This window comes from Loa loa (genome assembly GCF_000183805.2).
Source record: "Loa loa unplaced genomic scaffold supercont3.319, whole genome shotgun sequence".
Lineage (NCBI taxonomy): Eukaryota > Metazoa > Nematoda > Chromadorea > Rhabditida > Onchocercidae > Loa > Loa loa.
This window is the reverse complement of record NW_018108499.1, coordinates 51,222-77,680: the sequence shown is the minus strand read 5'-3', so window position 1 is coordinate 77,680 and position 26,459 is coordinate 51,222. Positions and strand designations below refer to the sequence as shown.

Here is a 26,459-nt window from a genome sequence, read left to right as displayed (position 1 = left end):
TAATAATAATAATAATAATAATAATAATAATAATAATAATAATAATAATAATAATAATAATAATAATAATAATAATAATAATATAATAATAATAATAATAATAATAATAATAATAATAATAATAATAATAATAATAATAATAATAATAATAATAATAATAATAATAATAATAATAATAATAATAATAATAATAATAATAATAATAATAATAATGTAGAGTGATTTTATGGAATAGAATAATTGTTGTTGAATTTGAAATCCATAGATATTGTTTCGCAGAAGAATTTCTTATATCTAACTTATCCCTTGAGAAATTCGTAAATCATTTATTAATTAATTCATAACACTTAACAGACACAAATTTGATGGTAGAATAATTCTCTTTTTTTCAGAAAAAAATCAAAATTATTTTTGAAAAAGATGAATTATTGGTAGTAAAACTTTGCATACGAATATTTTTGCATTTGATAGGGTATTAGGAATTGTTAGTAGTGAAAGTAATTTCGATCTCGTTGAATAATGTCATCCTACTACCCAACCATTGGTAGTGTTGTTGACCGAAAGCCAATAATCATCGGATTATTGCTTCATTCCCGTCAATGTGCGTCAGATAGCTTTGCACCATATATATTTCTTGCCCGGTCTTCCTTACTTGGCAAATTCTTCAGTCTTTCCTATTTTTATAGTCTTATTGATTTTTTTATTTCTTATTTTTCCCCCTCCCTGCCCTTCAATTTTGCCCGCTTTTCAAGCAATGAGGAAATTTTTGCTGACAAATCTTTCATCTTCTTTTCACAGCTTATTAAATTGATCATTTTCATCAACACAGTGTAAGAATTAGCTTGTTAAAGCATGACAATAAGTACGCTTGAGAAGTTTCTAAGCCAGAGTCTATGATGTCGATGATAGCCTAATTAATGATTAAAAGGATATTGAGGACCGGATGTGGCTAGCAAATAAGAATGAGATTATCCGGAAACTATATGCTTAATAATTGGATAGCCTTGATGTTTCCAGTTAAACTCCTATTAATTCTTCACTATCTTTGCAATTCCGATATATCGATGTAAACATTGATTAGAGCTACGAGTGAATAAATTGGCATATCGGATAAGTCGATAAATAAATAAAAGTATTTATATTGCATCATGTATATAAGCAAATAATTTAATTTTTCTTAATGCGGAAAAAGAAGTGGAATAAAAAGGTATGAATGTATTATTGTCTGTCCAAATAGATGTCTTTTTCTGAATGTTTGTATGTTAGCTAAGTAATTTAGGATGTTTACTACTTGTCAGATTTGATTACAAAGAAAGTAGAAGTTTGAGAAGGATTAATTTCAGTCATTTATGCGTGCTTATACAGAAAAAAAACCTAAAGAAAGTTTTCAAGTTAGGAAATAGCAAAATTCATGTATGCTGAAAATTATGAATTGTGAATTTATTCTATTTGTCCTCAACATTTTTTTTTCAACATTTCCCTTAAGCCTTCAAACATGTAGTTGAAGTAAATAAATTTTAAAATTGAATTTTTCCACGAATGATTCTGACCATTGTTATAAAATAAGCAAAGTTCTCCCACATTTGGTTTAAAATTTAGTCTTCTCACATTCCTTCTTCCTCCAGCATACATCATATTGTGGAATTAATGTAAGGGAACCAATCGGTTGTTAGCTTATCTTCAACTTGGAAAAGAACTAAGCAGTGCAGGTTATAATTCAAATGATAACATTGGGGAAAATTGATCATACTGATATCAATTTTGCCCAGCGTTATCACTTAGTCTGATTTTTGTGGCAAGTGGTAGATGCAAATATTTGTCATGATGATGAATTTCGATACCAAATAGCTGGAATTGGCTCTTTCTTCCAGGAATGTTTTGATGACTTCTCCGTGAAACGCTATTGCTTGAGGGATTTTGCTTTTCTTTCTTTGCGAACGATTTAAATAAAACGTGTTAGCGTAAGTTTATACTGTCGTCTGAGAGGAAATCCAGAAAAGCAAACAGTTTTAAATGGTCTAGCAAAATGCTGATAGTTACACTATGTAAAAGGACTGGAAAAAGATGGAAGCGTATGAATGAGAATGAGTGAAATGATGAAATGTTGTCATCCTTGGACGTTCAATGACTTTTCAACAGTAACCACTGAGAACATCCGTCGCAGATTCTTGACAAAATGTTGCAGCAGTAACAGCTTTGAAATTGGCGGCGTGAAAGGGAAGTATATCTGAACCGGAAAAAACCAACGAAAAGTATCAGCCAATCTCGTCACGTTTCATCATTTCATGAACCATAGCGCTCAAGCTTTTATACCATTTCAAAACACGCTAACGCAAGGAGATAAAATTCTATGTTACCATTTATTGGGTCCATTACAAGCAATTGTTGTTCCATATTGACCAGACAAGAAACATATCAAGAAGACTTAGAGGGTGGAATTCTGACGATTGTCGGATTAACTATGGCTAACAGGAATAATACGACCAAGCAAATATCAGAGCAGCCTAGTAATAACCACCATTTGCGCTTATTGGTTAATAACGGTACTGATAACGCTGATAACAATATGCCCAGCTCAGCTGACAATATTTTATACTTCCAAAAAACCCTAGCACGAAGTGTGGAATCATTGTATCCGGTCGGTACCAGTCATCTACAATCATCATCAATGCGACGTCTTTCGCACAACTTCAACCACGAAAGACGCCGATCCTTGCTGAGAACACGACCAACAACGGCGAAGATAATGGCCAAAGCAAGCCGTTGTACTTCAGGTAGCCCAAAACCGCTTCATCCTGCACAATTTGACCCTGTTAGAGGTCTGAATCTGATTAATCTATCAAATCTGTTAGTAGCAAACTTTTGATACTTTCTTATTATTTTGTCCTAATTAATTCAATTAGCAAATTGATAAATTCACATTCTAATCTCCTTAGATGATGTCCTTCGAAATTTGACATGTTCTATTAATTATTCTCTTCGTCTGGTCATTTTAGTTCAATTAAGATTCGGTCATTCTATTTTGTATGCTTATTATTTTCATTCGGTTCTTCATTATTCTTCAAAAAATGAAAAACAGAATCAATCACTGAATGCGATTCTAACTCTTTTTGCTTATTTCAGTAGCTGAAAGAAAACAACTTTATTATCTTAGCAGGATCGATAAAAATAAAATTTTATTAAATAAAATTCATCGAAAAACGAAAGCAATCCCACCTCTCAATTTCATTTCACATCATAAATTCATTTTCTTATTTAGATTTATCAATTCATATATTAGTTACTCTCAAATATACTTTTTAAAAATGCAACGTTTTGCACATCAAAGTTTAATGATTTCACTATCGAGAAAAAAATTTAACAGCGATATTACCAGGCGATGCATTCTTGAAGTTTCCATTCCAATTTAGTGATATTTATTAGATAGATATGGTGACAATACTGATTGTAAGATATCAAAATAATTTTACGCGAATTATTTCATTCATTCATTTAACATTTATTAAAAGCTTATAGATTTTTGCCAAAAAAAATGAAAAAAATAACAAAATTTTGTTTTAAATGTAAATTTTAGAATCAAATGCGAAAGAAAAAATTGAATTTTATATAATTTCATGGAGTATATTAGAAATTCATCTAACAGTGTCTTATTTTTTTTGCAGTCATTGGTTTTTTTTTTTTTTACTTCTATTGATTTCGGTTACTGCCTGCTTGCATATATTATCGTTAAACAATATTACTTTCAACAAATCTTCGCTTTTTTTCACAAATCCTTTTTTCTTTTCATGCTATCCTTTAAATTTAATCATATCGAATTCGTAAATTTTTGCTTTCATTCTCATTGTTTGTTCTTTTTTTTGCTATGAAAGAGACGACTTTATAAAATGATAAAGGTACATTCAATGAAATCAGCAAATAGTGACATACTTTGACAAACAATCAATTATCACAAATAAACAAACAAACAAATAAACGATTTCGTAAACAAATATTATAAATAAACAAACAAGTAATATCATAGATAAAGTTTTGTCTGAAAGACAAAGGAAGAATGGTGAAGAAGGGAAGATAAACATCATTACTAATTAGACAAATCATAAATTTGTCAAAATTTTAATTAACCTTAGCATACATCCAGCCTACTTCTTTAGCTATTTCTCAAATAGTAATAGCAATATTGCGATAATGACATATTAAATGTTTGTGATTACATCTACATTATGATAATGACAGATGACAGGAATAATTGTAGCAGTAAATCGCTATAAATGAGGTAATTACAGTTGTAATTTAACAAAACGGATGCTGAAGGATCTTTCGACTATTTGTAATTTAAAATATCTATTCCTTTTTTAGGTGATATTATTGTTTATATTTTTATATATTTCTAAGCTACAATTAAATTTTTAAGTTTTAATTTTTTTCACTAATATTTGTATTTCCAAACTTAAATTTAAATTTTGTCAGAATTCATTCAAAAAAAGAGCCCAAAATATGAGGTTATAAAATGAAATACATTAGAAATGGCAGATATAATAAAATCCCATATCCTAAAAATATTAACCATTTTTTAAGAAAAGGGTAAAAATGATAGCAGTGATGCATGCTATGATGATACTGCATGCACGATGGTACTGCATGCTATGATGATACTGCATGCACGATGATACTGCATGCTATGATGATATTGCATGCACGATGGTACCGCACAACCTTTTTTTCAAATATTATAAGGGAAAAAATTAAGAAAAAAAAAGGCGAAAACTTTAAGAGGGCTTAGGAACATGAAAATTTATAAAGGAATTGTGAAAGACCTCATTTTCCTCTTCAACGAATCGTTATCATTTAGACGGCGGCATCATGACATCTTCTTTAGTTTTAACCTTATCCCTCCTCCCTTCAAATGGCGTAAAAATGAAAAGTTCTACTTTTTATTTCCTTTCGTGCATTTAAAATAAATGCAAGTATCTCTCTTCTCTCTCCTCTCTCTCTCTCTCTCTCTCTCTCAAGTTCTTAATATTTTGAAATGCCTTTTCCCTTTTTGTCCTTTACAACATATATCTTGAAACCATTTTAGTCTGGTCACATTTGCTGCACATCCATTTTGCAGTTTGCAACCTTGATTGCTGGTTCGCTGGTTCCTTCCTTTTTTTCCTTTGGAATTTCTATTTAAGAATAATATGGAATTACGAAAGATTCCTCTCTTCTAAGGCATTTACAGAAGCGAAGTTTGCATGATTTGATACCACTGAATGAATTTCATGACACATCTCTCGTTGTTAGCTTATTCGTGTTAACTGCTCTGATTGAATGTGTGTCGACAATGTCAACATCTAAGCATGAATCTATGTCATCATTATCGGCGAATCCTACTGATAGCCATTTTGTTGATGAGAGAAGCGAATCATTAACTTCACTCAATATCAAAGCTGACCTTCCATTAAGTGACAGTAGCGATGAGACAGAAAATTCTGCTATGAAAATACTTGACAATCTGATCGAACAGGTACAATATAATTAGTTCCCATAATTTGTTTCTTAGCATTAACCTGAAATCAAATTTCCTTTAATAATTATATGGCTTTAACAGAAGGAATTGATAACGGTGATCTCTGCCTACTTATCTCTTCGAATTTTCTTCTTTAGTTGCCAAAAAGTCCATCAGTTATCACGAAAAAGAATCGAATGTCCGTTGTGAGCGACTTGAACTATGACCAGCCACATATCAACGTAGTAAAATTTGACGCAAATGTGCATCAACAAGCTGAAATTGAGGCAGAATACGATCGTAAGCTGATCCGGAATCTTTCATCACTTTTTATCCAATAAATCATACTCACAAAGACAAACTTTCCATCAAAAATTGTGATTGATGCAAAATCAATCGATATTGCTATTCTTCAATATTGGACTTTGTTAGAGAATAAACTGGAAATTTTCTCATGTTTCGATGATAAATTTCTTTTATATCGCTTCTCAGATGCTTATAATAATCATTATGCTTTATACATGAAATAACTTTTAATTACTCCGTAATTTCGGTAATTATTTCTTCCCGTTCGATATTTCTCTGCAAACTAAGTTGATACTAATTAGAATTCTTCTTTCCATACTCATATTTTTATTAAATAAATTAATTTGGAAGTGAAAGTCAGAATGTTCATTCTAAGCACGATATTTTTTGTTATTAAAATTTATTCTTAATCACAGTATATTAACTACTATTTTATGAATATATAAGAAATGAATATTGATAAAATTGTGCCAAATGAGTTTATCTTATCCTAATCAGAGAAGAAGCAGGACAAGGAATAGCATATCTAAATGGAATCAACATAGACGAAATCAACATTTTCAATTAATTCATTATCAAATTAAAAAGTATCAGTTATAATACGCTGTTATCAATAATATTACCTTAATTCCATTGATTTTAATTTTTATCTCAGTAGTAATTTAATTAGTATTGATGAAAGTATAAGGAATGAATTTTTCTTTACATTCTAGTTTTAACACTGACAATAATTAGAACAATAAAAGAGAATAAAGTTTGAGTAAAGTGCACTGTTATTGACGAAAAATTTGGACAACTTGTGATCATTACTTTGTTGGAAACAAATGGAAAATATGATTTTCTTTATAATTAAAATTGTTTAATTTGGTTAAAAGAATTTACGTTTTCCAACACTTTCTCTTCATCTTTTTCTCTTTTCTTCTTTTTTCCCTCATACCGCATAAATTAATTGTGCAAATTAATTAAATATAAGTCTAATACAAGCACAAGTGTAAATATAAATGTAAGTGTAAATGTAAATATAAATATAAATACAAATATAAATACAAATATAAATACAAATACAAATATTAATATAAATATGTAAAATATAAATATAGTATAAATATTAATGTAAATGTAGATGTAAATACAAGTATAAATATAAATTGATAAATTAATAAATAAATAGACAAATAAACGGATAAATAATAAATAAATAAAAACACATAATGAATAAATAAATGAATAAATAAATAAACAAATAAATACGTATATATATATATATATATATATATATGTTTATTTGTTCGTAAAGGTAAGCAAATTTTTCTTTTTTTACATATATTTGTTCATGAGTTCCATTCCTTAATTTTTTATGTTATTTAAAATTAAACGTTTTTGTTTTTACCTTTTATTTCAGCGAATATACAAACCGAATTAGGCTTTTGTGGTTGGATCCTAACGATACTATCTTACATATTGATCTTTTTCACATTACCAATTTCAGTATGCATGTGCGTCAAAGTGAGTTAATTATTTCATCAGTTTTGCAAGTTAATTATTTTATTGATTTTATTGTCTTTAATGTCAAACACGTTTAAATTTAAATATTTGTGCACCGATTAATTCATTATCATTTCGAACACAAACAGTGTATCGCTGTTTTAATTGCTCTACAAAAACACAGATGGAACTTGGCCTCTTTTCTGTAACTAAAAATATTAAATTTTATTAAAAAATGTTTGACCTTAACTCTCGTATTTAATCATTTTGTATTGATCTACTGGTAAACAACGTTACTGACGAAATTTAATTAAATAATTAACTTCCTAAAATCTTCACTTCAAACTAATACTGCAATCTAACAAATGCAAAAAGTGATCATGTGGGATGATAGCCATTAGCACACATTTTATGGCAAAACATTGAAAATATAAAAATATAAGGACAAGAAAAATATGGGCAAAGAAAGTATGGTCAGAAAGATAATTATCATCCTTTATCATTTTGATAACTAAGTCCATCCAAATATTTGTTTCAGGTTGTGCAGGAATATGAAAGGGTCGTGGTATTTCGACTAGGTCGCTTAATGCCTGGTGGTGCGAAAGGCCCCGGTTTGTTGTTCAATCCACTTTGATTTTTAGTGACATTTATAATGTAATCATTTGTTTATCAAATTTTGCAACTTTATAATTTGTCATAAAAAATTTGCCACTATTTAGGTATATGCTTTATTGTACCATGCATAGATACTTACCGTAAAATCGATCTACGTGTAATCTCATTCGAAGTGCCTCCTCAAGAGGTAAAACTTCCATTTTTTCATTTTTATATTCCATTTTATGACATTCCCAACAATACATTAAATTATGTCATATTGAAGTGTCTCAAAGTTGAACTTTACATGTAAATGTATAAATGGGAGAATGAATATTTACTTGTTACTTCTGTTAGTTCATTTTTTACCTGCTTATCAGGTATTTTAACTTACCATTACTATAACTGATTTGTTCATCTCTTTAACGATCAAAACTTTGTCATCTTTTATCAAATTCTAATTGGCATTTAGTCTTCAGACGACTTATTGCCAATTATTTACGACTTATTTATATTATATATCATTACTTGAGCTGTGTCCCTATTTTCCAAACGACTTTGGGCCTAAGAAAATTAGCCTATCTTTTAGATTCTTTCCAAGGATTCGGTAACCGTAGCTGTAGATGCAGTTGTATATTTTCGGATATCAAATGCTACTGTATCAGTTACTAATGTTGAAGACGCTGCGAGGTTTTTTGTTTCTTCTATAACTTCTTTTTTTGCCTTAAAATATTTCCTTAATTATTTTTTAAAAATTGTCTTCAAAAACAAATCGCAAATGAACCAATAGAATTAATAAGTAAAACGTATGAAAACAAATAAGTTTAGAATTCTTTTAGTGGATAATCCAATGGCGATTCGGAAAAGTGAATTTTACTTTTTTTTTTCGCTTGAATTTTCAAATACTAATGGTTTACAAAGGCAAACATCCTATACATTTACGAGAAATCATTACAAATACTTCGATGACATATTCTTAGATAATATGATAGCGTATAACTGATAAAGGAATCAATCAGTGAAAATGTTCATAAAATTCAGATCAACAAAGCTACTTGCGCAAACAACATTAAGAAATATTCTTGGAACGAAAACTTTAACCGAAATGCTTTCTGATCGAGAAGCTATTTCTTTACAAATGCAGGTAAGTTTGTTTTCAATTTTTGAAAGTAAAAACGTTGGGATGTGATAAGCGAACATATAACATATAAATGTAAAAAAGTAATAAATTTGAAGATTACAACTAAAATTTCAAATTTATTGATCCTTTAAAAAAGCATCGTTTAAATAAGGTCAAATTTAGTTTTCCCTCAAACAATATTCGTTGTGTTTATTTGCTACAATTTGAGTAAATACGTCAGCATATGTAGTGACTGTAAGTGAATCATAATAATTAAAATGGTATCAAATGAAAGTAAATCTTCAGATAACTCTTGATGAAGCTACAGAACCTTGGGGAGTGAAAGTGGAGAGAGTAGAAGTAAAAGATGTCCGACTCCCCATTCAACTTCAACGTGCTATGGCTGCAGAAGCTGAAGCAGCACGTGAAGCTCGAGCTAAGGTTATTTTTTTTCTTGAGTCATTTTTTAAACTTATAAATCTTCCTGAAAAGTTGATTAATATCAACCAGCTTAATTGTAATTAGATCGAGGTGAATAACTTCACAATTGATACTTTCTGAAATTAGTTATTATTACATGACGATATTAGGTGTGATAGCATGGCGCTTTTGGTTAGAAGACTAAACAAGTAGTATGATTTAATCTGACGTGAAAATATGCTGGAGTGTCACTACATGTTAGCGAAACACACATTTGATGAATTTAAATTATTTTTCTTTGCTTTCTACACAGGATTCAGTAAAAAATATTAGCTCATTTCTTTTTGTTTTCTACCGAAATTTCAGGTGATCGTTGCGGAAGGTGAACAGAAAGCATCACGAGCTCTTAAAGAGGCCGCTGAAGTAATCGCCCAATCACCATCTGCCTTGCAATTACGATATTTGCAAACTTTGAACTCAATAAGGTCAACATCAATTTTAATATTAGTTTAAATTTTTTTAGAGTAACTATAGAAATGAATTTTTGATCATATAAATATCACCCGCCACAAACAATAAATATTGATCGATAGGTAACATAAAATTTATAAACGTAAATAAATATGCTAATAAACAAATAAAAATGTGCTCATTTGCTTTTCATCTCATCGATTGAAAATTTTAAAAGATAAATAACTACTGTTACTCAAACAAATAAGATTAGTCACTTAAAATAACAGCAACAATGACAATAACAATAATAACAGCGACAACAATAACAACAAAACGACAACTGCTACTGCAGCTACAGTAACTGTTATCCTTGTTATGACGAGGAGACAGTTATAAGGATAGTGGTGGCATGTCGAAGACATATAAAACAGTGGGCCTCAAGAGGAAGAGGACAAATTTATAGAAATTAACTGAATTCTAATGTAAAAAAATTTAAACTATAAGCATGGCTTTAGAAGAACTAAAACATTTCCCAAATTCTATACTTGAAAAGAAAGTCGAAATTATATTTTATGTTAATTTTAGTAATTTGTCTTTACCATGAAATTTTATGGTATAACTTTTTCTGGACATCATATTTTATCTAGCAATCTATCGATTCATTAAAATTTATTTTAGTGCAGAGAAAAATTCGACAATAATCTTTCCGCTTCCCATTGATTTATTGTCATCATTTTTTCATCGTGCCGCTTCCAAGGTGTAAACTATTTTTAATCAAATTTAATTTTGCGTTGCAACACTTCGATTTTCACTCTCAAAAAAGTATGAACGAAATAATTTATTGAAGATTAAAGAATAATGTGCTTTCCAGTATATATACAGTATTTCATTTAAACACTGCATGATACCTAGCTAGACTGTTCGAATGGATGCAAAATCTTGCTAGATTAATCCAATGTCTTGCAGACTAGACTGTAGAATTAGACCTAGGATTAATCATATTAAAGTATAATGGAATGAACGCGTAAGCTACAAATAGATGATAAAAACGTTACTACCATTTATGGATATGCTAATTATAGGGTAGGTAGCAGGCCAATTAGTTTAGTGGCTGTTCCCATAAATTTCTTTTAAATGACAGAATCCTACAAAATTGACAAAATTAAATCAAATGATTAGAGTAGTTTAATATGATCAAAGAATGAAAAATCAATGACTCTTATGATTGATCTAGTTTAATTCAGTGTTATTAAAAAATTTGAAGTTTAATTAAAATTTCATTTCAGGATGACTAAAACACATTCCAGCTGACAATATTGCTATCAGAAACGAGCAATTTCCATATATCAGCACCACTTTACTATGTTCTCAGTGTTGTTGCTATCTTATCGTAGCAATGCAAAACAAACATTTCTTCTCTTTTTTTCTTTATTTTTTTGTTTGTTTATTTTTTGCATACATAATCTTTATTGTTAGAAAAGCTTTTATGAAAATATGAACAATTATACCCAATTATCTGAGTTTATAATCGATTAGCATGTGCACTAAAAGTAAGTTAGGAATAAATTTTATCATTTTTAAACTTATCTCCACACATTCTATTTTTTTATTTTTTTTTACACTTTTTTTTTCTATTTTTTATTTTACAACACTAATTTTGCTTACCATTTGGTTACAGGAGAAAGTTTGATCAATATTTGATAAACTGATAATTTTATTCGTGTAAATTAATGTAGTTAACATTTTGAGTTTTTTTTTTTTTTTGGTTTGACCCTTCCTCTCTCTCTCTCCCTCCGTCTCTCTCTCTTTGTGTAAAGAAATTCATTTAATTTTTCGATCGAATGAAAATATATATATACAAGAGAAAAGGTTTCCAAATGGCAATTTTTCCCTTTTGCTTATAAAACGCAATTTAAGCTTTGCCATCGAGGAAACGCTTATTATTACTGCTTGTAAAAAAAGTTTTTTTTTATTGCAAATTCTACATCTTACTAATAATGGTGATGATGATTTGGATTTATGAACTATTTTAAAAGCTGGAAAAAAAAATGTCGTTTTCATTTGGATATTTCGCTTGTTGCTTGTGAATCAATATGTGACATTTATTGGTATCTGTTGAATAAGCTTTCGTTTCATTTTTTAAAAAATTATTCTCAGCATAAGCTTATCATAAAGTTGCTTGTAAACAAATTTGAGGAAAACTTCCTCTTTTATGATTTCTTTATTTCATCTCTATATTCTATAGGTTCCTTCAAGCTCCGAAAGACCAATCTAAATTTCATGGTGCAAATTGGGATTCAGAGCAGAAGTTTCGATACTAACGCGCCCTATGTTGCATACATAAGTATCCGGATTGGGTACAAGGAATATTTCGCAATCCGGACGGTCACAGCGTCAAAACCGATCACTCAAACAATATCCTACGGCGAACGAAATTCGACGCTGAACAACAGCTTCAGCAGTGGTTGACCACCCTTACCGTCAGCAAAAGTATGTATTTAGTTGCTGGGATTAAATTCCTTTTACAATGATTTGTTTCATTTTCAAGTTTCAATTTGAATTTTGAGAGTTACAAATAAAATATTGAGTTACAAGTGAGAGTTACAAGTATTTTACAATATTGCGTTTGTAAACTATTTGGGGGTAGGGTTTGAGATATTTTCAAAAAAGCTAAAAGAAAGCTAAGACATTTTCCAGAACTGATTCCGATTCCTTAATTGAACTAAAACTGCAAAATATCCAGCTTAATCTTACTGGCTGGAACATAATTAAAGAGGTGCATAATTTCATCCACTTAGATTTTCATTTTTGATTTTCATTAGATTTTCATTTTTATCTTAGCTTTGGTCTCAACTATTTTGTCCTCATTTACACGGATTTGGATTAGTTTAAATACAAACTCTATTTCAGAAATTGCGAAGTATCATCTGAGTCAGAAAAGAGTTTAATGTCGCAAACAGCATCAGCGAAAGTTGGAATGAATTCGAATCAACTAGAAACTAAGTAAATTTGCATGCTTTAATTTCAAAGTTTCTAGACTACTATAAGTTAACCAGCCAGCAAATTCATTTTACAAATTTCCACAAAACGTTTTTTAGATGAGACAACCATCATTTTCACTGGTGCTACTGCTACCATTTCGCCAAATGTTCTGGAGCAGAAACACGAAGCTAAGAAGTCAGTGAACTGATGGAGAATATAAGAGACGAAATGTTCCACCATCTCCGCTTCTCAACTGGGCAATATTAATCGGATGCATGCAAATACTTCACAAAAACAGCAGAAGGTGGCATCTTTGTGTCGTAGTATGTCGCTGCAATGTGCCACTGGAAGGAATGCATTGACGTTGAGAACGGTGCAATCATATTACCTAGACAAGAAAGACCGAAGTAATGAGTGACATCGCTGCCGAAGCAATATGACAAAAAGCGCAAAAGATGGCGGAATATCACGATGGGAAGGTTTGCTGGAATCGTCACAAGAAATAATATCGAAAGCAGTAAGATTCGAAAAGGGAAAGATGTGACATTAAACAGTACACGAAGATTAAGTGAACCTGTATCATTTTTATCTATTGATGGTGTAAGCGTAGGTACATGTGATATTTCCATATCCTTACCAAAATGGCCATCGATCGAGTCTTTGATATGCGAAGATGGCATTATGGACAATGAAGTAATCAGTCATAATTTCATCAAGGAGAAAATGATTCTCCATCAAGTGAATCCAATAGCAGAATTTTCAATCAAAGTGTCACATTTGTAGCCCACTTGATGGTGATTGCAACTGAAGGAGGAGCAAACTACACGGATTTCCGTAGGTTGGCAATCAGTAATGATGATGATAAACACGAAGAATTTAGTAAAGAGAGTGAAAACGTCGTTTCCACTTGACGGCGACAGTTACACAACGAACAGATATTTTGTTACACAACGAACAAAATATCTGTAACATAGAAAATAATATTTTAAAGGACGAAAATCGGAAATTTATGAAACAGATGTTGACAATAGATGCTACGAGTCTCCGCACTTTCAGAAGACGACCAGATACTGGATTCAGTATCATTTCTAGAAAACCTTTGTTATTATATATTAGAGAATAAAGCAAAAGATTCTGATAAATTATCTGTAAGAGATTCTGCGATCACTCAAATAACGATTATGTTGACTTCATGCAAGAAGATTCAGAAGGATTTGAAACTAATTTGGATAAGAAACAAATAACATTTTGGGCCAGTTATGATGATGTGAAATTTGCATCAGATAATACACTATTTTCCAAATCCTAATTCGGTTTAGTTATATCAAATAACGCTGAAGAACTTCAGAATTATTTTCTTGAAATACCTCTTGAAAGATCGAATTTCGGTGTTGAACAGTATCTCACCGTTCTTGCTCCATCCAGCTTGCAGGATTTGAAATTAATCACTTCTCAGGAATCCGCCTCCCCAATTACCTCGATTGATTCTGAACAACTTGTTCACAAAATTCTTATTTCTAATTTAATTGTTCACGGTTATTTTTTTGTCGAGTTTTCAGAAAATTAAAATGAAAAGGATTATTCAATCCAATCTTTTTCAAAACTTTCATTTCACCTGAAATAAATTTCGGAATTTGACTACTTTTCTTACGTCCCAATTATCAATTTCAGCTTAGAACGTTTCTTTCGGAACGACAATTTCCGGAGAGCAGAATAACACAAGCACTATTTGTTTCGTCTTGGGCTAATTCCGCTTCCGAAAATATTTCCACGAGCACATGCTTGATCGATGGTCACAAGCAATGGTGCTTTTTTCTGTTCTTCGTCCTATTTACCAGTAAAATGTTACTGCTAGAAATACCGTTTTCTTTTTTTCTTCTAAAAAAAATTACCTGAATAATTGTTAACGGATTAATCACTCACTGCTATAATTTGCATTGCACTGTTTAAGCAAATGTAAAGTTAAAAAAGATTTATATGAATAAACTATCCTTTCCAATTTAAAAATTTATAAAATACTTGATCACTTATTGTATGCATTGGCTGTATAATTAATGTAAAATAAATTAATAAATCTTTGACATGGAAATTTCCACTAAATCTTATCAAATGCAAATTGTGTCATCACAATTAGAACAAATAACAAAGTGTCAACCATAACAGGTTGAATTGTTTCAAAAAAATTCATTCAGTGACTCGCTTCTTCGTTATCCAACTTTACTTTCTATCACTTCATATTTCCTTTTTCTGTTTCATTTCTACTTTTTTTTCTAATTCTCTTTCGTTCTTTTTTCAAAGAATTCCTTGTTTTTCCTGGCTTTTCAATAACGCAAACCAATCGGATGAATTGCATCCCATTTGCTGCATTTCTGCCGCGTTTTTAAGCATTTTTTGAATTTTTTTAATTTTGAACAGAAATTAAACTTTTTTGTCAAAAGAGTTGTGAAAGTTTAAAATTGAAAAAGTGAACCATAATTTGCATATTATAAATTTGTTGTACTAAATTAGTGTTACTTAATGGGATAGATTACTTCTGCTCTATTTGAACATTATTTTATTGGTTTCAAATCAAATCAAACTATGCGTGCAACAGTAAGTACTTCAAAAATTTCCTAAACCAACAATAATTTGATGCTGTCGCATATATGGAATATGTTTCCAAAAATTCATTTGATAAATAAAACTGGTCGGATTTAATTTGTTGAATGTTCATTTAATTCAGCAACCAACCATTCACACTTCCATTTCCTATCTCAACTGATTTATATATTTATATAATCAACAACTCAACTTTTATTTTCCATTAATTTTCTAAGATTTGATTAGATTTTTTGTAATTTTTCTTATCCACACAGAATTAAGAATTCAAAATCTAAAATTTTTTGTAGTCTTATTTATGGAATATACTCTAAAAATCCATTTAATGCATAGATTTGATCTAATTTGTTATTAATTTGTCTAAAATTTAATTAATTATTCTGTTAATTTTAACAAAAAATTTGCTTTTATTTATCCACACTCTTCATTTCGGGATATTTCAATACTTTGTTTAACTGCTATTTATTTGTGTGAAAATTTTAATTATTTAATTTAATAAAATTAATTTATGAAATCTGCAAATAAAAATTTTTTACAGTCTGATATCCTCATGTATTCACCTAAATTGCGCGACATTTTTTAATATTCCCTGTGAAACGATGGGATGGAAACCCGATTTCATCGGTATTTGTATGCATAGAAGCTTACTGATACTACGAGAAGGTCGAAAATTATTTTCTATTGTGCAATAACATTTCATAATATTTAATAGCAAATTTTTTAAATTAAATGATTGAAAGAAAAAAATATCACAAATTGTTAACAGCGTACTGTACTAACAAAAACATCTGGTTAGTCAAAAAAAGGAAATTTTATGGAAAAAATTTATTACCCAAATTTGATGCCCACTTTTCTTTTTTATTTTCCACACATTATTATCGTCGAAAAAAAAAACTGCCATTTTATTTGATGGGAAATTTCATTTTTTTTTTTAGGCAGTATATGACAAAGTCGCTTTGGATGGTGGTTGATAATGGCTAGAATTAGAAAAGTTTCGTTTTGCTTGACCTTGTCCCATCCATTCTTGCTACTATTCCTCCCTTTCCCATTTCCAGAGCCACTTAGCAAACATTCCTTTTCAATTTTTCGTTTTTTTTTATTTAACACGTAGTTTCAAAAACATTTACTCTTATATATATATATATATTTTTTTTTTTGGGCGGTTAATTACAAATTAAAAATTGCAAAATCAATTTCTATCTCTTTTATTATCAGAAAATAATTTTATCTCTTTAAATTGATGGAAAGATTGAAATCTGCTGAAAATTCCGTGAAGTTTTTTCTTTTTTCTTTCGGTTATTAAGGAATATTATTCTGTGATCACTGATTAAAATTAAAGCTTTTTAAGCGTGTATGTGTTCGTTTGGAATTAGGGCAATTACATCAATGGATTTCACTTATGTTCCTCATTTTCTCTTATATATTTTTGAAGGTGTAATTTTCCAACTAATATAGTCAAGACTGAACAATATGACCATCAGACTTTTTGATAAGTTGACAATTTTTGAAATAAATGTAACCAAAAACGAACATTCAGATTTAATCATTCATATTCATTGTTAATATATGCAGCATACCTTCGACTGATAGCACACTTTACAATACCGGATGAGCTAGTTATGTACTTATTGCCGGCCTTTGACGGAAAAGTGCATACATGAACCGGTTTGCTAAATTGGCCAATTGGGGTATTATTAACTTTCGAAGGTCACTATATTGCATGTAGATTCGACCGCTCCCTAACTCCATCCAGCAATGAATCATGAATTCAGATTGAATTTTTAAAATGAATTTGAATTTTCCACTTTTTGTTTTCACTTGATAAATTTCTGAGGTATTCAGTGCATATTATTTTCACTTATGATTCGATCAATGAATAAACAATTTGAAAAAGTATCCATTGCTTCGAATTTTACATTTTATTTAAATTCAAGAGAAATGTGAAGCTATTTCTGTCCAGAGAGAAACTTTTACCTTGTCTTTACTTTTTTTTCTTTTTTTCTGCTGAAGTAATTTGCATAAATATATGAAAACATAAAGTATTCAAGAAATAATTTTTTAATGACATTTTAAAGGAAATAATATTGCGTTGTCAAGTTGAATTAAGAGGGGCATTGATGCATCAGTCATTAACTGTTTTCAGAATCCATCGTCATACATTCCACACTTTTTAAATTAGCAAATATGTAATAGCTATTAAATAGAAACTGACCACAGAATAGGTGACACACAAAAGAATTTCATCGATCATTAAATTATGATATGAATTACTATTCTTAGTTGACTGATACCAATGATAGATAATTTGAACTTGAAAAATTGCGAAAAAATTATAGTTTTTTTTTTTTAATTCAACCGGCAGCTTTCACATTTGAAAAAATAGCTTTTTGACAAAATTTGAAAAACGGGAAAAAAAGCTGGAGCTGTACATATGAAATATTGCCAGCAAATGGAAGAAATTTTTCTCTTTTTTTTCATTTTCAACATTCCCACTAATATGCTTTTGCTCTCTATGTATTTTCAGAAGACAAAAACACTATTAATTAGAATTCCCATTAATTACAATGTTCATTCATTGGAATTTCTTATCATTTGATGAAGAGCAAAGGAAAAAAAACAGTTTTTCATTCAATCTTTTGCAGCAAATTGACTGAATAGAAGATAAACAATTATTACTGAATAGTTTTATCAATGATAAAAGTTTCTACTCGTATAAGAAGTATCCATGACAGAATTTTCAACACAAATCCTGTTTTTTTTTTTGGAATTTTTTCAGACATATAACATTTACATGTAATTACACATAAGCATGAAAATATTAATTATCGATTATCAGTTATTGTTTAAATATTATTCTAAAATTTATATGTTTAACGAACTACTCATTTGTACCTTTTGACCTTCTTATATCTTACAGTATTCCCTATATGTTAAAACCATTGCAACATCTCATTTTTTCGTTCTGTTAGACTGATTTGGATCAAAGACAAAAAAAGGAATTGATTGATAAAATTAATACTAAGTGGAAATGTCAATAGTTACAGTATTGTGTCCATTAGTAAAAATATTTTATCCTTCCTTTCTTTCGTCTTTTTTTTGGCTCATTTTTATGTAAAAAATCAATGGATGATATTGAATTACAGTTATTGAAGGACCGGTTCCTTGCCTAATTACTCATTCCGATGGTGAACTTTTTCATCGTAAAAGAAGGATAGCATTATTTGATTACTTTCAAATACCTTCTCCAAACCTTTTTCTTAATACTTATTCATTTTCTTCTTTACCTTTCCCTTCTTCATCTTTATAATGTCGCAGTTAAGAATACATTTTGGTAGTTTAAAAAGTAAAAAAGGACAAAAGTACGGCTAATTAATTCGCGCAAAATTTCAATTCAAACACCATTGTTTCCTTTAGTTTCATCAATTGTTTTCAACTAGAATGAATTTAGCGTTGGAAATTTAAGATAAGGAAAAATTAAGTTAAAAAAGTAAAAGTGAAAAGTTTTTTTCAAGTTTTTAAGGCAAATCAGAATTTGTTAAATTTAAAGTATCGAGATAATAATGGTTAGAGGTATTGCTGTTTGCTCCGATAGATTTTCCGAAAGATAGTGCTAATTTAGTTCAAATAATTTACTGAAGCACTTCTTATCTTTCAGTAGCGAATGAATTTTCTAAACGAACATTTCACTTACTCAGCTTATTAATGTTACTCAATCAATAATTTCACCATTTGCTAATCAAAATTTAACATTATCTTGAAATGAAATTGTATAAGTATTGAAATAATTTTTGAATATAAAACGAAAAAAAACAGTTGCACCATTAAATAAATTTTATTGTCAATAACAAATTTTCATGAAGACTTCAAAATTGAGCGCTAAATTATTCCCTCCTATTTTCCACTTACAGTATCTTGATAATGTTATCAATTGAATGTTTGAATCGATTAATTTATTATTGCTTCTTCTACTTTTATGAGAAAAAAACTGTCGAAAATTGCGAAACTTTCATTTGTGTGCGTGAAAATATACGAGTAATAATTCTTAAATGTTTGTTCATCAAATATTTGCGCACATTTGATGACAGTACTCCAATGATTCATACACTTTTAATAGAACATTCTCTTTTTTTTTCCAAGTAAATCATCTATTCTAAATCTTAAAAAAAAAAAAACTTTAAGAAGTGCATGCTAATCATTGATCTAACAGTTTTGCAACAAATGAGTTTATGGTTAAAATGAGATTAGTTGCATTCAAATTTCCACTATCTGCATGAAGTAGAATATGAAATAAACATTTATTATAACACTGGTCATTTTAATTCACCCTGTTTTTAACCTTCTTCTCGATCAATAATCTCAAACCTCCATATTTGTCCATGGATTCCTCCTTACCTTTAAAATCCGAACGAAACAGTTAACTTAGCTATTATCAAATAACTAAAAAAAATGAAGCCAACTTTTTGAAATGATCAGTTAAATGATAAACTATTTGTGCTATCATAAAAAGAATGCACCTTCCAAAGTTTTATTTCCACTTTTTTTTTGTGAAAATTTGCGTTTTTTTTTTTTGATAGGAATAATACGTTAGAAATAAAGGAAATATTTAATAATTGTTTGGAGGCAATCTTTGAAAAGCAGAAAAGTAACATTTTTTATTGGGTAATTTATATATTCTAATTAAAAATGACAACAATTTACCCTAAAGATGCAATAATACCAATGGAGTAAATATATCTTAGATTTGTTTTTGTGCTTGATTTTTTTCTAAAAGTCATTTTATTTTTCTTTCTTTTTTTTCGGGGAAAAATTTGAATAAAAAAGGAAGAGAAGAAAAAGATAAAATAAGATATAGAAAAAATTCGCCTTTTTTAATGGCTGTGACAAATAAGAACAAATATAACGGCTACTGTCTTATTATAATATTTTAGCGGTTAATGAAATTGATTTTAAGTACATTCCCACTTAAGAATTGAATTTTAATGAATTTCAGAATGTCATGCATATATTAAGGCACTTTTTAACCCATTTGGGCGATGTTTTTGATTTCCTAAGTCTAAAATAATGTTTAGATTTCAACTTCTTTTTATTTTATTTTATTGAAAAGTAAGTATATATGAACAAATTGTTTTTTAAAAGTAAAAAGTAAAAAGTAATTTAAGAAAGAAAAGGAAGTATGAAATATAAAAGGAAAGTGTAGAAGAAAAAGAAAGAAATAATAAACTAATTTTAATACAATTTAATCAAAATGAAATCGCAAACGTATTTATCATTTCGAACATCTCTCATATTATGTCAGCTCTTTGATTTCAGTTAACATCATTAATAGACGTCATAAACTTACAAAACAATTTGATTTCCATTAGAACTACTTGAAATTTACAATAATTCCTTGCAAATAAGCTGTTTTTGATCTTCGGATGAAAGTAAGTTTGTGCAGTAAGTCTTTTTAGTTTACAAAATCTATTTTTGTTAATTCGAAAATTTCTATGTTCATCATATTGCAAAATTTAGGAAATATTGCGCCCGAAGCTTTAAGCATTCTAAGAAAGGGAAAGAAAAGATGGAAATTTTAGTTTTAGAATTAAAAGTGAGAAAAACTGAATTTATTATGAAGTGACTGGAAAAGTTAGAGAGTAGTGTAGCCGGGATGAAAGAGTTTTTTTAAGGTAAATAGAAATGAAATTGTTTAACGACATCAAAATTCTAACGTTGGTTCATGGAGTTATGAAATTCTCAGATTCATAAAGTCATGAAAATTTGAAATTCTTGGGTACTTCTCCATCCTGTCATTCCCTATTAATGTTAAAAGTATTCTGTATCACTGTTTTTTAATGTTATTAAAGCTATTAAATTTGTCTTCTATCACTAGATCCGGAAAGTAACTACTATTTCCGGAAACGCAAACATTACTTGCGATAGTTGGATACAAGCTCGTGCAAAACTGGAAGAAAAAAAAATTGATAAAACAGTCTGAGTATGGTTAAATTGAATAAAATATTCTCGATAACATCGATTTATTTAACATATGCGGGAGAGAGAAAAGAGAGAGAGAGGCAGAAAAAGTGTGAAGGAAAAAAGAAGGAGAACGAGTTCCATTTTTGTTCATGACGGGTTTACAGTTTTCAATCAGGTGTAGATTTTAATTAAGTTAATTACCTGATTACGTTAATTACCTGATTACTATAATTTATTAACAAACCGTATCCTACTTCGAGTTATCCATTAAAGTTAATGGTTTTATAGTTAGCTGAGTAAATCCTTCACTAATTAACCATTTTAAATTCCAAGAATTTAGAAAGAAACTTTAAATGATAGTGAAAATATTCGGCCAAATCTTATTTTATAAAAGAATGCGACGACGGCGAATCTTTTTATTCATATATGAACACTTTTTATAAAGCTTCAAGTGCTAACAGATAGTAAAAATATTTTATTCTATGATTCTGTACTAAAATAATCGAATTCATTAGAGAAAATTAATTAAATCTGTTAATTGAATTATATGGTTTTATTATACCATATGTTGCATTAATTATACAATTGCAAATTAATACGTATTAGCGTGAAATGACAAAAATACCCTTTCTGAGTTAATTAATTCAATTGTCTAATTGTTATGTATTGTGACTGTTATAAATTGTTGTTCACTTCAAGCACTTTTCAAGTCAAACATCTGATAAAATTGGTGATATTCAGGGTAAATAAAAACTTTCAAAGAGGAAACGAATCATCCAGATGTTACCGCGATATCTCAGAGTAGGTTGAACTTTGGTTATTCCCATACATTTTTGAATTTTTAGAAATTTCTGAGACTTACGAAATAACATTTTATCATCCATTCTTTTATCTCTTACGCTATTTGTTATTAAGTTAAAACATGCCTGTGTTTCGGCTAAGCACAACTTATTTGTCTTTATTAATACGATGACAATTTGTTCAACTTCCTAAATAACCACAGAATTTGCACCACGGAACATTCTCTCACTAATTTGAAACATTTAGTAATGGCTTGTTCTAAATGATCGCATCTGTATTGTTTATTTACTAGCTTTCTCCCTGTGATTGTTTATTTATTTATTCTCCTCCTTCGGTTGTTTATTTGTTTACTCTTCCTTCACCTATCGAAAATTTACTTCATTCAACAGATATTATTTGTAATTCATTCTATGCTTTATTGATTCCACTTGGAATAATTTTAAAGTGTCCAGGCCTTATTTTTATCCATTAATCTCATTTACCCCTCACTTCACAACTTTGCAATTCCTTTTATCATCGACTTATTCTTCATATTCTGCTTTGATTCGTAAAACTAGGCATGTCACCTCTTACAATCGATCAGCGTCTATAAAACCCTATGTTACTTCCATACGTTTCAATCCAAGAGTTACAAGCCAAATCATAGCTTCATCAGAGAATAGCTCATAATCTATCATTATTTCCCATCTATCTCTCATCACCACCTCTTGACCTTCCCATTGTTTCGATTATTCAAGATATTTTGATTTGTGGCACTGTTTTTTCGGGGAGCACAGTTAATTTTAACATTCATGTTCAAAATCATTTTATTACCTGAAAAAGTGAATAGTCCTAGTAGCAATAAACACCTTATAAATCGATAATATATCCATTTCTGAGTGATTCCAAAATTGCCTCTTACTCCATTTCTTCCTTTCTAATCCTTCTCAATAAGTTATTCAATTTAAGAGAAGCTAACTTTTGATGCTTTTATGTTAGTTACTCTCAATTTGTTATTCCTCTTTATTTTCCATTGATAATAAGAAGATGATCTTCTTGTTAAACATGATGTCTCTATGTTTTAGATATTTGAATATAATGGATCCACTTTTAGAAATCGTTATTTCTTATATTTTATTTCAATTCAAATCCCCTCCATTATCCATTCTTTTCCCGATAAATATAAGAATAGAAATAAGTTCGATTCTTAGCCAACTTCTAATTCTACTGCATCTCAATTTAAAAAAAATACAAATATTATAAATCCAACTTCCTTTCAAAAGTTAATTCCTCGCTTTTATTGCAGCGGTTTTATCAATTTGATTTTATGTTTCATTAGGTTTAAGAAGAAATGATCGTTTTTTACGAGATATACCACGGGATTTGTTCATGAAGTTTAGTTTCTTCGCTACAGTATCTAGTAATCATGGAACTATTCCTATACTATGCTTTAATTCTATTGCTTTATCAGAAATCATAAAATGTCATTATCAATTACAACAGATAGTACCTGTGGTTATTGCAAACTTAAAAAAAAATCGATCAATATTTGGGTACTTTGCAAAATCAATTTTTTGGAATATTCATTCTAAACATATTTCATAACATACATTGTGGAGGAAGTCACTTCCAGTTCAGTTCTATTATTTAAATGGCAATATCCAGTTTAATTTCCCACCTCATTTATGTTTGCAAATAGAAGAAAGAACAATTAACCAATTTAAACACTCATACCAGCCTCCCATGTCAAATATTCCCACTCAAATCCAATTCTCAATAATTCATTTGAATTTTATTCAACTGTTACATTCAAAAACTTATACTTTAAGTATTTTTCAAGACTCGAATAACCAGTGGAATCATTTCAAAACCCAAAGCCAATACAAACATCATTGTCTTTTCAAATTACTCTAATTGTGACATTATGACACACAATATTGATGTCATTGTAAGTATGCTCCCTTTTTCTCCCTCTCTCTCCCTCTCTTTCTCTCTCCCTATATATATATATATATATTTGATATTCATATGCTAAATATTTAACCTACCAAATGTGATATTGCATTAATTATGCAAATGGATATTACTTGCTAATGGTTATATTGCGACTTTCTCCTAGATATGAAATACTTTGTTAAACTAATTAATCAGTCTTTTCACAGTGAAAACTGTAGTCATTTTGTTCTAAAATTGCAATATTAACATTTTAAATATGTATTGAACCAACTATTTCATTTATTTTAGCAGTTTAACAATTTTTACAATTGGCATCTATTATGTGATGAAATGAAAAATTTTAATCATCAAATTTAAGGATGACATAATATGCTTTATCAGACATTCATAGGATATCATTTTTTCATTTCATAAAAATGTCTTCATATTAAAGTGAATTTTAATGAGATTACAAGATAGAGTTAGATCAAAAAGAGAAGAAGAAAGGACAAAAGCTTAATTTCATTTTTATGTAAATTTTACTGCACTGATAATTTTACACAAAATAAAAGATCATCGCATAGCATAAATTATAGTCTTTCCCTTTAAGCTAACTAGATGAAATAAATAGTTGTTACGGATCAGTATAATGCTACTATCATTATGTCAAGGTCGATCAAGTACAATCATAAAAACTGTAAGTTTTCGCAATCTATCTTTCCATTTGAAGTCCATCACTGTGATTTTTGCTTGACATATATCACCGATAAAAATAAGTAAAAAAAAAAAACCTTCGGAAGACATTATCATTTGCCATACGAAGGGATATCATCAAAAAGTCTGAAGAAAAACTTTCGGCATTTCTTTCTCTATGTGAACTATTTTTGTACGCAAATGACAGTCGGCGAATATGTCATGACAAAGCGCACTTTGTAATAAAACTTCAATCAAAAGTTATTTTATTAAAGGAATGAATTTTTTTTAAGGCACAACAACAGCATTTCATCACATTTCAATTAATTTTTCGGATTGGCATTGAAATTTAAATATAAAAAATTCCTTCTTACTGCTTTTCATACTACAAAATTTACACAAATTGAGTTAAATTTGTCATTTCGAACATATAGAAGCATCGTTAGATGGCAGCGGCTTTTAAATGATATTACTGTACATCAGTTGGATTGGTTTTGAATTCATCAGAAATATTTCATGAAATTCCCCCAAAAGGATCAATTATGGTAAATGTTAGATTTAAGAATGAAATAATTGCAAATATGAATAGAAATATAATTTATAAAATCATAAACTTCAATGAAAAGACAAAATTTGTAATTAAGTAAAATTTTTATTAAGTATTGTAGTTAACGCATTATTGAACTTTTTGTTATTAAGAATGTTTATCACCAAATATACTATTTATTTCTTCCCAAATGTTTGTTTTTGCGTTCGAACTTCGCGTTTATCAAAATAATTTTTGGCATTTTTATCTTTCCTATCCTTTTTCCCCTTACCCCTGCCTCCCGCTTCTCCTTGGCAACATTTATCATAAATAATTAATTCCCAAAAAAATTCAAAATTTAAGTTTATCTCGGAAAACTTAATAGATGAAAACAAAAAAGAGCAAACAAATAAAAGAATTGACATCCGATTTCCGAAAGAATAATTTCTTTCAAAAAAGCAAAAATTGGTGAATTAATTGCTTGATAAATGCGAAATTACTTCTGTAATTGTTGATTTGTGGTAATTTTCATATGTATAAGACCAAAATTTAAAATGTTTCCATACGTGTAAGATTAAAATTTAAAATAAATCTTTCGAAAAGAAAAATTAAAAAATTCGTGATGTTCATATATATATATAGATTAGATAGATATAGATATGCCTAAAATTGTGTTTTACTTACATCACTTCTTTTTTCATTTCTTTAACCAATAATTTTTTTCATTTATTACAATCTGCTATTTACGCATTTGTCAAATCGTTTTCTTTGGATTAAAGTAAATTGCTTTGTGTATTTTGACTTCGATGGGTCCATTCATGGCTCTTTTGCCATTCCTTTTTTTTTTTTGAATTAAAAGGAACTTTCTGATTTTCCCGAAAGAACTATTTCCAAGTAATAAATTATAATTATTTTCATGGCTTAAATTGATGATGCCTTTCACTTTATATAACTATTCGTACTTTGTACCCTTCATTGGCAAATTCTTTTAAATTCAAATCTTTTAAAATACTTAAACTTATATAATATTAATTTTGGGTGGAATTACACAAGAGAGAAAAAGAGGAAGAGTTTGAAGGAAGAGAGAGAGGGACGGAGAGAGAGAGAGAGAGAAGAAATAAATA

General features: G+C 29.1%; 5 protein-coding genes across 5 annotated transcripts; 4 read left to right on the top strand and 1 right to left on the bottom strand.

Moving 5' to 3' along the window:
- Positions 1-2,403: 2,403 nt before the first annotated feature.
- LOAG_03878 (hypothetical protein) lies at positions 2,404-2,866 on the top strand (the record flags this gene model as incomplete). The annotated part of the gene is made up of 1 exon (XM_003139415.1): positions 2,404-2,866. A coding segment is annotated over one exon (463 nt), but the record flags the coding sequence as incomplete, so codon positions are not given.
- Positions 2,867-5,323: 2,457 nt separating this feature from the next.
- LOAG_03877 (hypothetical protein) lies at positions 5,324-5,829 on the top strand (the record flags this gene model as incomplete). The annotated part of the gene is made up of 2 exons (XM_003139414.1): positions 5,324-5,506; positions 5,647-5,829. 2 exons carry the CDS (start codon positions 5,324-5,326, stop codon positions 5,827-5,829), a joined length of 366 nt encoding a protein of 121 aa, XP_003139462.1.
- Positions 5,830-7,288: 1,459 nt separating this feature from the next.
- On the top strand, positions 7,289-11,201 carry LOAG_03876 (hypothetical protein; the record flags this gene model as incomplete). Its single annotated transcript, XM_020446439.1, has 9 exons — positions 7,289-7,300; positions 7,818-7,890; positions 7,999-8,081; positions 8,463-8,563; positions 8,915-9,017; positions 9,300-9,434; positions 9,780-9,898; positions 10,545-10,625; positions 11,153-11,201. 9 exons carry the CDS (start codon positions 7,289-7,291, stop codon positions 11,175-11,177), a joined length of 732 nt encoding a protein of 243 aa, XP_020303220.1. The 3' UTR covers positions 11,178-11,201.
- A 945-nt stretch (positions 11,202-12,146) lies between these two features.
- Positions 12,147-12,335, top strand: LOAG_03875 (hypothetical protein; the record flags this gene model as incomplete). Its single annotated transcript, XM_003139412.1, has 1 exon — positions 12,147-12,335. The coding sequence occupies one exon, from the start codon at positions 12,147-12,149 to the stop codon at positions 12,333-12,335; it is 189 nt and encodes a 62-aa protein (XP_003139460.1).
- A 579-nt stretch (positions 12,336-12,914) lies between these two features.
- Positions 12,915-13,630, bottom strand: LOAG_03874 (hypothetical protein; the record flags this gene model as incomplete). The annotated part of the gene is made up of 3 exons (XM_003139411.2): positions 13,423-13,630; positions 13,134-13,236; positions 12,915-13,017 (listed from the first exon to the last, which is right to left on the bottom strand). Exons 1-3 carry the CDS (start codon positions 13,526-13,528, stop codon positions 12,915-12,917), a joined length of 312 nt encoding a protein of 103 aa, XP_003139459.1. The 5' UTR covers positions 13,529-13,630.
- Positions 13,631-26,459: the final 12,829 nt, after the last annotated feature.